This window comes from Ipomoea nil, unplaced genomic scaffold, assembly GCF_001879475.1.
Source record: "Ipomoea nil cultivar Tokyo-kokei standard unplaced genomic scaffold, Asagao_1.1 scaffold3231, whole genome shotgun sequence".
Lineage (NCBI taxonomy): Eukaryota > Viridiplantae > Streptophyta > Magnoliopsida > Solanales > Convolvulaceae > Ipomoea > Ipomoea nil.
This window is the reverse complement of record NW_017619659.1, coordinates 772513-784487: the sequence shown is the minus strand read 5'-3', so window position 1 is coordinate 784487 and position 11975 is coordinate 772513. Positions and strand designations below refer to the sequence as shown.

General features: G+C 40.2%; 2 protein-coding genes across 3 annotated transcripts; one reads left to right on the top strand and one right to left on the bottom strand.

The window, feature by feature from the left end:
* The first annotated feature begins 222 nt into the window (after positions 1–222).
* LOC109168908 lies at positions 223–5267 on the top strand. Its single transcript, XM_019317763.1, has 5 exons — positions 223–1460; positions 2213–2677; positions 2770–3840; positions 3984–5031; positions 5071–5267. Exons 1-4 carry the CDS (start codon positions 369–371, stop codon positions 5019–5021), a joined length of 3666 nt encoding a protein of 1221 aa, XP_019173308.1. The 5' UTR covers positions 223–368; the 3' UTR covers positions 5022–5031; positions 5071–5267.
* On the bottom strand, positions 5257–9726 carry LOC109168909 (calcium-transporting ATPase 2, plasma membrane-type-like). 2 transcript variants are annotated; one of them, XM_019317765.1, is made up of 8 exons: positions 9425–9726; positions 8944–8998; positions 6898–8849; positions 6659–6817; positions 6358–6529; positions 5978–6276; positions 5631–5893; positions 5260–5596 (listed from the first exon to the last, which is right to left on the bottom strand). In XM_019317765.1, the coding sequence occupies exons 1-7, from the start codon at positions 9599–9601 to the stop codon at positions 5654–5656; spliced, it is 3054 nt and encodes a 1017-aa protein (XP_019173310.1). In that variant the 5' UTR covers positions 9602–9726; the 3' UTR covers positions 5260–5596; positions 5631–5653. The 2 variants fall into 2 exon arrangements, with proteins under 2 accessions (XP_019173309.1, XP_019173310.1); XM_019317764.1 differs by having other exon boundaries at positions 5257–5893.
* Between the last annotated feature and the right edge of the window lie 2249 nt (positions 9727–11975).

The window sequence follows — 11975 nt, the reverse complement described above, 5'->3', positions numbered from 1 at the left end:
AAGGTTCGCGTCTGACAGGCCAATATAATTTGGTGCACGACATAACAGAAACGAAAAACCGAATTTCTCTAAAAAAAAACAAAAAACAGATATAAAACGACATCGTTTTGAATCAGGAAACATAATCTTGTGCACGCTCTAATTTGCCGTACTAACTAATAAAGTGGACACATAAAGCATAGCCCAACTTCAAAAACAAAAGCGCCAATCTTTAGAATTCAAAATCCGTAAGCTTACAGTCGGTCATGGTTCGCGTCTGACAGGCCAATAGGAGTCAAGGATTCGTCGTCACCGGCAGACTTCCCTCGCTTTCAGATTTAAGATACCATGGAGAACTGAAGCGCAGAGAATTTCATGCCTTCGCTTCAATGGAGAAGAGACTACGCTCGATGCTCCATAGCTCAGCAGAAGGGTTTCTCTCTTCAGCTACAAAATCAGGGTTCAAAAAAGTCTCGAAACCCTCTCTCAGAACTCTAATTCACGGCCTCAAACCTTCTTCCGATGTCGCTGGCTCCCTCCCTCTTGCCCTCTGCCACTCCATTTCTCAGGCAATCGAGAAATTCAAAAGCTTCACTGACCCAGCTTCCGACGGCACCGCCTCCGCTGGCGGAGAATCGTCCCCCCAAACACCTCCTACCAAGCGGCTTCGCAGATCTGGTCGGAACCGGAAGAATGACGATGAGGATTCAAGCAAGGACAGAAGTGAAGATGCGAAGCATTCTGTCGTGGAAAGTTTGCAGCTATATGCTTACATTTTGTTTCAGTGCATTTCACATCCCAAAGATATATTCGTGGCGTCTGATTTGTTGCCGGCTGCTCGCGAATTGCACGATAACTTGGTGTTTTTTGAGTCGGATTCCGGCTTGTTATCTGAAATTGCTAGTGTGTGCGAAGAGTGGTGGAAGAGAGATTTGCCGGGCAGAGAATCCCTAATTACTCAGTCACTGCCGTTTCTGTTGTCGAGGGCGTTGACATTCAAGAAGAAAGTTGATGTGCATAGAGTGTACGCTCTGCGCGAAGCCTTCACGCTGTTTGATTTCGATGATGAGAGCATTGCGGATTTGAAGCATTTGATGATGCGGTGTGTGATTTCGCCTCTGTTCTTAAAGACGGAGGACGGGAGGAAGTTTATAGCGTTTATGTTTGGGTTGAGCGGGCAGCTCGCGAAGGAGGCATTGGCAATGATTAAGTCACAGGTTCCTTTTGGACGTAAATCGACATTGGAGGCCTTTGGGGAAATTGTTTTCAGGGCATGGAAGGCTGCGGAAGGGGAATCCAGGAGTGATATTGAGGACGGGTTCTTGCAAGTGCTGATTGATAGTGCTATTCATGCAAGCTCAGCAACATTTTCTGCATCAATTAGGAGGATTTTGGGAGGTTTCATTGTTCAGAGAACGATAGCTGGGGTTGAAAAAGTCCTTTTTCGTCTTGCTGAGCCAGTCATTTTTCGATCACTGCAGGTAGTGTTCTGGTTCAATTCTGTTGCTTTTTTGAGTGATGAGGGACACCCGCTGCCACTACCTGAGGGTATGCACTGCTTAAATCTCGCCTTGTGCCCTTAGGCGGTAAACAACATAGCGTAGGTTGTCGATAGCTGACCGGCACCAACCAAGATTAGGTTGTTCATGCTGGAGTCTAATTTGTAACCTTGTGGTTACCAAGTCAACAACGACCAACTGGGGTTGCCCCACTTTGTTTGTTCCTAATCTTTACTGTGGTGTTCCTATTATGTTTCATCCTTGCTACTTATTTGTACCATACTAGATATTCCGAATGGATTCAGTTATTTGGCCTAGTATATCTAAAAAGGAAAAGATATAGGCCAGCTTATTTCCCAAAGATTGAGCCTTAATGGACAGATAGAATTTAGGTAGTAGTTTCAGGTCATGTACTCATATCGTGTTGAAGTACCATTTTGGCATTGGATTTAACTGAGAGCGCCTGAGTACTCCATAAGAGTTTCATTTGGCAAACAAGGTTCAATAATCTGGTTGTCTAGTTTCTCTTAAAAGTTACTGTAATAGTGTAACATTACCAAGCTTGCATATTTAGCGTCTTTAATTGGATGTAAGTGTTAATATTAAGCAGAATTCGGTAATGAAGTGTCTGAACCTCTCATATTGTGCATCAGACTTTTCATATTTCCTTGCTATGCTGCATAGATACTGAAATGGAAGTTAACTTTTAAAATTATTTGCAAACTTGGTTGCAGGTTGCAAACTCAAATGTTCGTCAAAATGCATTGCACTTACTTCTGGATTTATTTCCTCTTGAAGATCCTGATGCTACAAAGGAGGCAAAAGACACACTCGTTGAGAAACAGTTCTTTTTGTTGGATAAATTAGTGATGGATGAATGTCCAGATGTGCGAGTTGTAGCTGTTGAAGGGTGTTGTCGGATTCTTCGTATGTTCTGGGAAGTTATTCCTTCGCTCACAATCACCAAAACAATTACTAAAATATTTGACCATATGGTGCATGATGCATGCACTGAAGTCAGGCTTTCTGCAGTGAATGGTATCATATATTTGCTGGGAAATCCTCATTCTCATGAGGTCCTTAAAGTGCTTTTACCAAGAATGGGTCATTTGATTTCGGATAGTACACTTTCCGTTCGTTCTGCCACTGTAGATCTCCTTCTCAGTTTGAGAGATATAAGAAACTTCTTCTTTCACAAGGTAGGGACTGCTTGATGACTGAAAGTCTGTGCAGCTATAGGCTAATTCAATTTTCTATTGCTACCTCAACTTACATTTTTCCCCTTTTGCAGGTGGTTAGTATAGATGCATTATGTTCTGCATTGGCAAGTGATCAACTGCTTGTTGCTCAGAAAATCACTAAACTTCTTCTTCCTTCGTATTTCCCCTCGAAGGTAAAACTGGAAGAAGCATGTAATCGTTGTGTTACACTTGTAAAGAGGTCTCCTGCTGCTGGAGCAAGGTTCTGTGAATTTGCTGTGTCAGCGGGAGCCTCTCTCCAGTCTTTGATGGAACTGTTAAAAGTTTTTATACGTTTGATTCTTTCGCCTGGAAAGCTGGAAGAAGATCAAATTAATGGTATGATTATTGGTACCTCACACCTTTATAACCATCTTGTAAAAGAAGCATCTTTCCAGGCTACTCTTAAGGAAGAGTTATCAGGTAAAGTACTGGAAATCCTGTTTGCTGCAGCAACTACAAACCATGCTAAGTCATCTATATGCAACATTGTTACAACAATTTCTCCAGAAGCTGTTGTTGATGGTCTTTTTGAAGAATGCTTGGCCTTGATCACAAATTGCAGTGGATTATCTGGTAATGTAGAGAGGCAAGCTGAGGTGAGGTCTGCACACAGGATGATGCTGTCTTGTGGTTGGTTTGATGATATGTTTGAATCTCTAGCAACAATTCTGCAAGAAATTGCCTCCAAATACCATTCTAGGAACAAGTCAGCAAAACCTGAGGTTTCCTCGGCAAAACAGAGGAAAACTAAATCCTCCACCAGAATTTCCTCAAAATGCAAGCTTTCCAACTCAAAGAAGGCAACAAATAAGTCAAAAGTTAGCTCTGCTGAGGATTATGAGATTGCTGAGGGAATAGCCTGGCAAGTAAATGATCTGTTATTATCTGAAAGTACAAGAAAGGCTGTGTTAGGATCTGGAACTTTGGAAACCACATTTCTTGCTCTGAAGGATATCTCAGAATTTAGCATTCTGCAGCCTGTGCAGTGTGATTATATCAGTGTATCTCCACTTCTAGCTTACACAGCTCTTAGTTTGCATATGTCTGCTCAAAATATCAGCATCATTGAAAAACATTCAGTAAAGAAAAGGAATTGCCTTGAACCAACCTCATCTGCAGAGGTAGATATGAGTCTTAATTGTGTTTTTGCATCTACCATTCTACGTGGCTATTTTCTTTCTTTTCTGCTAATTTTGTTTATATTCTATCTGAAAGCATTTTTTTATAGCTTACATGCTTCTATCTTCGTCATTTTGCATCACAGAGAACTACATTGGACCTGACAATGGATCATCTTCTAGACTGCACAAACAAATTCTTCAGAGCAAGAGGTCACGACAAGTTCTTTTCAGGTAGAGTGAGGATGCTAACTGCAGTACTGAAGTTCATTGTTGATGCTACTGCAATGAATCTTTACCATGATCTAGAAGCCTGCCTGAAGTTCACTATGGAATACATACATTTTATCATCTCCTGTTTAAGAAAGTATTCCATTAACCAGCTGCAATTAACAGACGAGGGCACGAAAGACACATTTCTATGTTTGAAAAGTTCCTTCACATATGGAGCCAAGTTACTCAATCTGGTGCTCAAGAATTCCTTTGATGCTTCAACACCACAACCGGGAGCTTACCATCTTGCCAATGAACTGCTTAGCCTTACAGTTTCTATTGAGGAACATTTGGGCTATGGCCATGCGTCTCGTCTATTCTCTGCTGCTAACCCTTGGGTACCTGAGTTAATTCTGGCATTAGGATCTTTGCTCATAATGAATCAGATTGCAGAAGATAGTGCGGTTCTTACACACGAACATGATATCACAAATCTTCCCTCCTGGCTTTCCATTTTAGCTAGGATTGAACTCTTTGAACTACAAGGAGATGGTTCTGATGAGGAAACTGATGGAGCTTCTAAAGAATTCGGCTTCTTAGCATTCAAGAAACTAGTGGGTATGATAGTTAAGATGCTAAGAGGCAACCGTAACGTATTGGATGCATTTGGAGCAACCATCATGAACATTTTGCTAGCTAGGTTGCAAAGGAAGAGGGACTTTGATGTCATGCTGGGGCTGTTGCACTTTGTCTGTGTGAAGTTGGTAAAAAATGAAGGGCAAAAATGGAAAGAACTTAAACTCATGCTGTCATACATCCAGCAGCTCTACCATCAACTAGATTTGCAGGCTGAAGATCCTAACAATGGTGAGGACGACTTGCAGAAGTTGCAGAGTGCAAAGGCATTGCTTCAGCCTGCTTTGCTGTACTGTTCATCTGATACTGGAAGGAATTCATTTGAAGAAGAATGATGAAACATTCGTAAGAAGAAGAATGATGAAACATTCGTAATGTTATTACTGTGTGATTTTGATAAACTGTAGCCAAACCTGGGCAATATAGGCACAAACCTTAACACTGTTATGTTTAGATTCTTCTAACAAGGATCAGTAGCACCAAATTCTGTTCAGACAATAAATACTCTGATATCATTGTATAAAATGTTTCCAGACAGTATAAAAATTCCATAATTGAAGAAAATAGAAGTTCTGTGCTGATCAGCTTTTGCATTAATAAGATAAGTGGATGATGATTACAGGCTAAATCAACTAATAAAAGTATCAGATTGCAGCAGTTTTTGCAGAACTGCTTAATTAAATTCAAGCCAATCAAACAACTAATAAGTGGGAAGCCTTTTGATTGTGACATACACAACTAAAGGTGGTCAGTGGCGCCAAAAAAACCAAGCAATTCGGGGGAGCTGGAGCGGGAATAACAGTACTCTAGCTCTTTTCTCAAGCCGGAATATGAAAACTAGATTAAAAAGGGGAAAAGGAAGGAAGGCGGGATTTTACAATTGTGCCAAATCCATCCCTCACAGGATTAGATATCACAGTTCTTCTGCACCCGATCCAGATTGGCATCTGTAAGTCTGGATGGGCTTTCATACGGGGATCTTCTTCAGGTACACAGCAATTGGCATGCTTAAGAAACCAAAGAATACACTGAGGAACCACTGGCAGAGGCTGAGGGGGGTCGTGTTTGCGAATGTCCCCAGATATTCGATGATTATAATCTGGAAGAAAACTGTGACACTGATCACTGTCACGAACACATAGTTGTTCAGTATGCCTTCAAGCACGTCTATTTTCTCCATCTCTCGAGAGTTCACCTCATTGAAAAGCTGCAAATGGAGTATAATGTGAAAATGCTGCGACCAAAAATAAAGATTATGCTAAGAAGCAAAGCAGTTGGAAATGGAACGCACCTGACAGAAGACAAATGAGTTGAAAATAAGCGTGTTGAGGGTGAGGTCAGCATCAGGGCCATCGAGACGAAACACGAATTTTCCACATGCCTGAAGGAACCAGATGACGATAAACTGATATAGAGATTGTCCCAAGATATTCCTCCACATTACATTCGTGATAAAACTTCCAGTCCTTCCTACTGGCGCTCTCTTCATTAGATCATCAGTAGGGGGTTCAGTTGCCAGAGCAAGCGCTCCCAATGTATCCATGATCATATTCACCCACAAAAGTTGAACAGCAGTAAGGGGGGCCTTACCTGTATCATAATACAAATTCTCGCATCAAAAATCATGTGTGGCTATAGGAAACCGAAAATTGAGTAGTAAATGCTCCTTACCAGTTAAACAAGCGGACGAGAAGTTGACAATCAAAGCAACCACATTAACAGTCAACTGGAACTGAACGAATTTCTGAATGTTTATGTAAACCGAACGTCCCCATTTAGCTACAGTCACAATCGTGGAGAAATTGTCATCTAGAATAATAACATCAGCGCTCTCTTTCGCTACCTGAGATCACAAGTTAAAGACAGTAAGAGATTAGCCATTCAAACCAACCACGATTTAAACATAATCGTAGAGTCCATTTTTATCAACCAACACTCGGTGCACACAATAAAAATCATATCAATTTTCCACCTCGGTTCCAGCAATGCCCATTGCAAGTCCAATATCCGCTTCGTGAAGTGCAGGAGCATCATTGGTTCCATCACCCGTCACTGCCACAACTTCATTAAACGTTGTTCGCAATTGCTTTACCAATGTGTGTTTGTCTAGCGGTGAAGATCTAGCCATCACCTGAAAGAAACGCACAATTATTAATTAGAAAAAAAAATAAAAAAAATAAGAGAATAGAAAATAAAAATAAATAAAAGAACCTGAATTTTAGGAATTATTTTTTGCATTTCCTCAGGACTTTTCTCCCTAAAAACTGGACCTTCTATGGCAATACCATCATCAGTTAATATTCCACACTCCCGAGCTATAGCTTTTGCAGTATTGATGTTATCCCCAGTAACCATCCGAACAGTTACGCCAGCTGAACGACAAAGAGCAACAGATTCCCTTACGCCAGGCCGAACAGGATCCTTAATTCCTACAATTCCTACACAAGTATACCCCGAGAGTGGAATTTCCTCGTTAGGGGAGAATCCATTTTCCAGTTCCATATAGGCAAGGCATAAGGTTCGAAGGGCTTCATTAGCAAACTGTTCTATTGTGGAATTCATGCGATTAGTCAATGCTTCATCCAGGGGAACAATTACACCGTCCGAATTTATCACCTTGTCACAGGCAGCCAAGACGATCTCCGAAGCACCTTTAGTATGAGCACGTAAACCTCCCTCGGGGAGTTCTAATACTACGCCCATTCTTTTCTTAGTAGAGTTAAACGGCTCGACTTTTATAAGCTTGCAAGCCTGTCTTTCCGCCTGGAAATCTCCACCTAGAGCTAAACCAAACTCCAGTATAGCAGTCTCGGTTGGGGTCCCCAACATTTCACGTTTCCCGGTTTTCGAAGCCACAACTTCGCCCCCGGTGTTGTTGAAGATGGACTGCAACACCTTTTTCAGAACCGCATCGGGGAGCTCGGAGCACAACGCAGCTGCATCGCTCGGCTTGTTTATATCCTTGATGTTCATAGCGATGCACGTTTTGACGACCGTCATGCGGTTGGTTGTTAGCGTGCCAGTTTTGTCACTACAGATGGTCGTAGCCGATCCCATTGTTTCACAAGCGGCCAAATGGCGTACGAGCGCTTTATCGTTCATCATCTTTTTCATGGCGAAAGCGAGGCTTAGTGTCACGGCTAGAGGGAGTCCCTCGGGAACTGCGACCACCACGATAGTAACCGCGATAGCAAAGTATTCGAGGAGTTCAAGTGCATCTTCTCCGTTCAAAACCCAATGGGTTCCCTCTCGAAGTTTCCGGACATACATTTTCTGCATCAACACCGCAAACGTGACCACAGAGAAAAAGAGGCCTATTTTACCAATGATCGTTGCCACTCCATTCAATTTAACCTGTAATGGAGTTTCATCGTCTCCCCCTTCACTAAGAGTTGCCATAAGTTTCCCCCACTGTGTCCTCATCCCAACCGTCGCGACCAACATCTTGCACGATCCATCTTGGACCTTCGTTCCAGACAGAAGAAAAGGATTTTCAGTACTGACCATCACTGGCTCGCTTTCTCCAGTCAAACTCGACTCATCGATTGAAACAGAAAACCCCGAGAGAAAAAGCCCATCGGCAGGCACTTGATCTCCAATTGAAAGATGAACAATATCGCCAGGAACTAGCTCATATATCGACATCTTTTGCCTATACCCATCTCTCGTAACCTGAATGGCTATTTTCTTCTTCTCTTTGTCCAAATCCCTGAACTGCAAAGACTGACGATAATCACTCGTTGCTGTTACAACCACAACCAACAAGATACTGGCAACAATCCCGAGCCCATCATGAGCCCCCTTCGGCCATCCCTCCATTACCAGGCCAACGATTAGCGAAACAAACGCACACATGCCAAGGATCATCAGAGTCATGTCGTGAAGGGCCTCCCACACGAACACCCAAAAGCTCTTGGGTGCGGTCTCTTTGAACTTGTTGATCCCAAAAAGCTCCTGTCTGCGATGAAGGGCATCAGCATCAGAAGTGAGCCCATTGGTCGAAGAGGTGCGCAACTTGCTGGCAATACTTTCCACCCCACCATGAAACTTCAGTTTCTTCAGATCATGCCCTTCAACTAGTGCTCCCAACTCATCTGGGCAAATTTCATACCCCGCTTCTTCAACCTCCTTAGGTAGAGTGTAATCACTCGGTGGTTTCACCCCTGCAATCAATTTTTAGAAACAATGTCAAAAATCTTGAATACATCATGGGAATTACCAAAATAAAAAAAAAAAAACAGTAAAAAATGCACTCACCCTGTATGAACTGAAAGGCAGCCTTGGAAACAAGAACAGCAATCCGCAATTTCTCCTATAACACAAAGTAGACTCACATTTCAGTAACAATACCTTCACCATTAGCTTGAAGAGTGGAAAAATAAAATCACCATTTTATTTGTCACTCAAAAACGAAAGGAAAGAAATTTATTTGCAGTAAATTTATATTTGATTTCCAGCTAAAAAACGAGGCGGCAGCTTTGGGGAAAACAAGATCAAAACAGAAGGCCATATTTAAGGAATAAGAAATACAACTTCGATTAACTCTCAGAGAATACGAAATTTGCAGGCTAAAAAAAGCATTTAAAAAAAACAGAAATTGGTGTTTCCTTACGGTCAACTACGGAGCTGCAAACGCAAATTTTGAATTTTTTTTTCAAGAGAAAAATGCAGTCAAAGCAAAACACTTTTCGATTGTTCTCAATTCTGGGAAAACTGGGAAATGAAGGAAAAAGGGTACCTGATTTGTACGGCGCATGGCAGCAGCCTCATAGCGCTTGGAAAGGTTGGCAGTGAAGCGGAAGCGACGCTTAGGGTTCTTAACGACGCCGCAAAGGCTCCGCCATCGCTGCAGCGCCTCATCCGACGAGTTCTTGGGCTTCACTCCCCCAAAGTTCTCATTCAAATAGCTCTCCATTTTCGTTTCCTCCTTCTAACTTTTCAACCTTGACTTCTCTAGCTTCGACACCCAAAATATATAAACACACAAAAGCAAGCTGAGAAACAAACATGAAATTTGGTAGCAAATGTTCCTCCAATACGAGGAAGAAAAGAGCTTTAAAAGACTCGTCAGAAGCCACAGCCCAAAGGAAGTTTCCCAGTGATTCCCTCCTTGACAGCAACAAGCGAAAAGAATAGCGCGTCGAACAAAAGAAATCAGTGTCGAGGAAATGTCCGGGAGTGGTGGATTATCAGTTTCGGAAGAATTGATGATCCTGCTTTCTTGGTCCAATGGTTTGAACGAAATAGTCGGGTCAAATCCCAGGATTGTATATTGTTATGTTATTTGTGAATAGTATTGTATATTGTTGTAAAGTTTTTATTTTTTGGGCAGTTCCAATCAAATTTATTTCACCCTTGATTTGGTAACTCGAAAGTTACAAATTTGATATTTAATGAGAACTGTTTGTCCGCCTATTTATCTTATTATTTAGTTTGAATTGATTAATTATGAACAATCGATACTAATTTATTTTGTTGTATAATTTTTTGTAAATTATAATTACAAGACAGAGTTTACTTAGTGTACACTCTCAAGTAGTGTTTATGCATTTCTCTTATCACTTAAAAATAATAATTTACTCACTATATAATTGTGTATACTAAATAAATTCTTGTTATGATGAAAAAATGTAATAATTATTTAATTAGTATAATTTTTTATCACGTATAATGACTACTCATAATTTTTTTTAAGTGATAATAAAAATTTATACTCCATAATTAATATTTAAAAATGTCTACTGAATAAATTTTGTATTATAGTGTAATATGAGGTAAACAACAACATGCATTTAAAAGAAAAAAAACATCAAAATGCAATTTTAAAGTATAATGTGACATTGTGATGAATCTTCTTTCTCAGCTTTTGGTCGTTGACGCGTCGCGGACGCCAAACGCGGACTTGTAGTCTCCTGTACCGCGTGTACAATAATTGCAGAGGAAATGTATAACACTATGCTATCCCTATAAGCTAATTTAGTCTTTGTTTGGAAAGATTCTTTTAACTAATTTTTTTTTAGTCACGAAAAAAAAAATTGTCACTATTTGAAGGTGTGCATATAATAAACATGTCTTGAACCAATATATATGGCGTGGTGGTTTAGCATCTCATTCCTTAAGCATGAGATTGGGGATTTAATCCCACCTATGTGAATGGAGCAAATTATTTGGCAAATCCCCTACCATTAGCCTAGATTATTTTATTGACTACAATTGACCGACTCAAACTAACAAGGCCAATAAAACATTCCACTAAGACTCGAACTTGAAACTTTATACTTACAAAGTCAATAGCCCAACCACCCAATTTTTTTTTGAAGGATGACCACCCAATTTTATTACTCCCTTTGTCCCATTTTGCTTGTGCTATTTACTATTCGTTGGTCAAATCAATTCTTTCTTCATTATTTATTTTATTTAGTAATTTCAAATATTTTTAAATTTGATTTTCGTGTTTAATAGTATTTTTAATGTAGTTTCTAAATATCCTACCAGGTAATTCAAGTGGCAAATGAGCTTTCTTTGTGGAGGAGAATTCCAGGATAACCTAGGTTTGAGAACCATTAAACCCACATAGAAAGACCCGGACCACAAAATAACTTCAACCAAAGGTCGTTAACCGAACCAAACAAACAAAATGAGACTGGGTGAGTATATAAAAAAAAAAAAAAAAAAAAAAAACAATTATAACTCATTACTTAATATACCCAAGAAAAAAAAAAAAAAAAAAACTCAAAGCTTATCAGTTGAGAAGTCGTGATCGGCATCTTATTTTATGGCTTGGAAATTCCTTGTTTTATTAGAGATGGTGGTTCCGTTATGGAATTTCATGTGATTTAGTAATAAAAAATTTGGAGGTGACGACATGAAAGTGGTCCGTACTTACGAAATGCTTTCCAGGGATTGAAGCAAATTAAATCATATTCTTCCATGTGATGAGCACAATCATTATTAGCGTTCCCCCAAGTGGGCCGGGAGTCAATGATTTGATTAGATTTCGTTTTGCATCTCAATTGGCTGATGTTTGTTGGACTACTCTCTGTTCAAGACTTTATGTAACTTGTATGTATACACATGTTATTTGATTGCAATTCCAGATTATTGCATCAAATCAATTTCATCCAACTAAAAACACAAATCACCCCTGTTTGGATTTATTAATGACCATAAACCATGTTCTCTCTCTCTTTGAACAACAAGCTAGCTAAGCAGAAATAATGCTAAAGAGCTGATGCAATTATTTTCATTAAAAAGAGAATCAGCACATGACCTACAAGTTGAACCTAGAT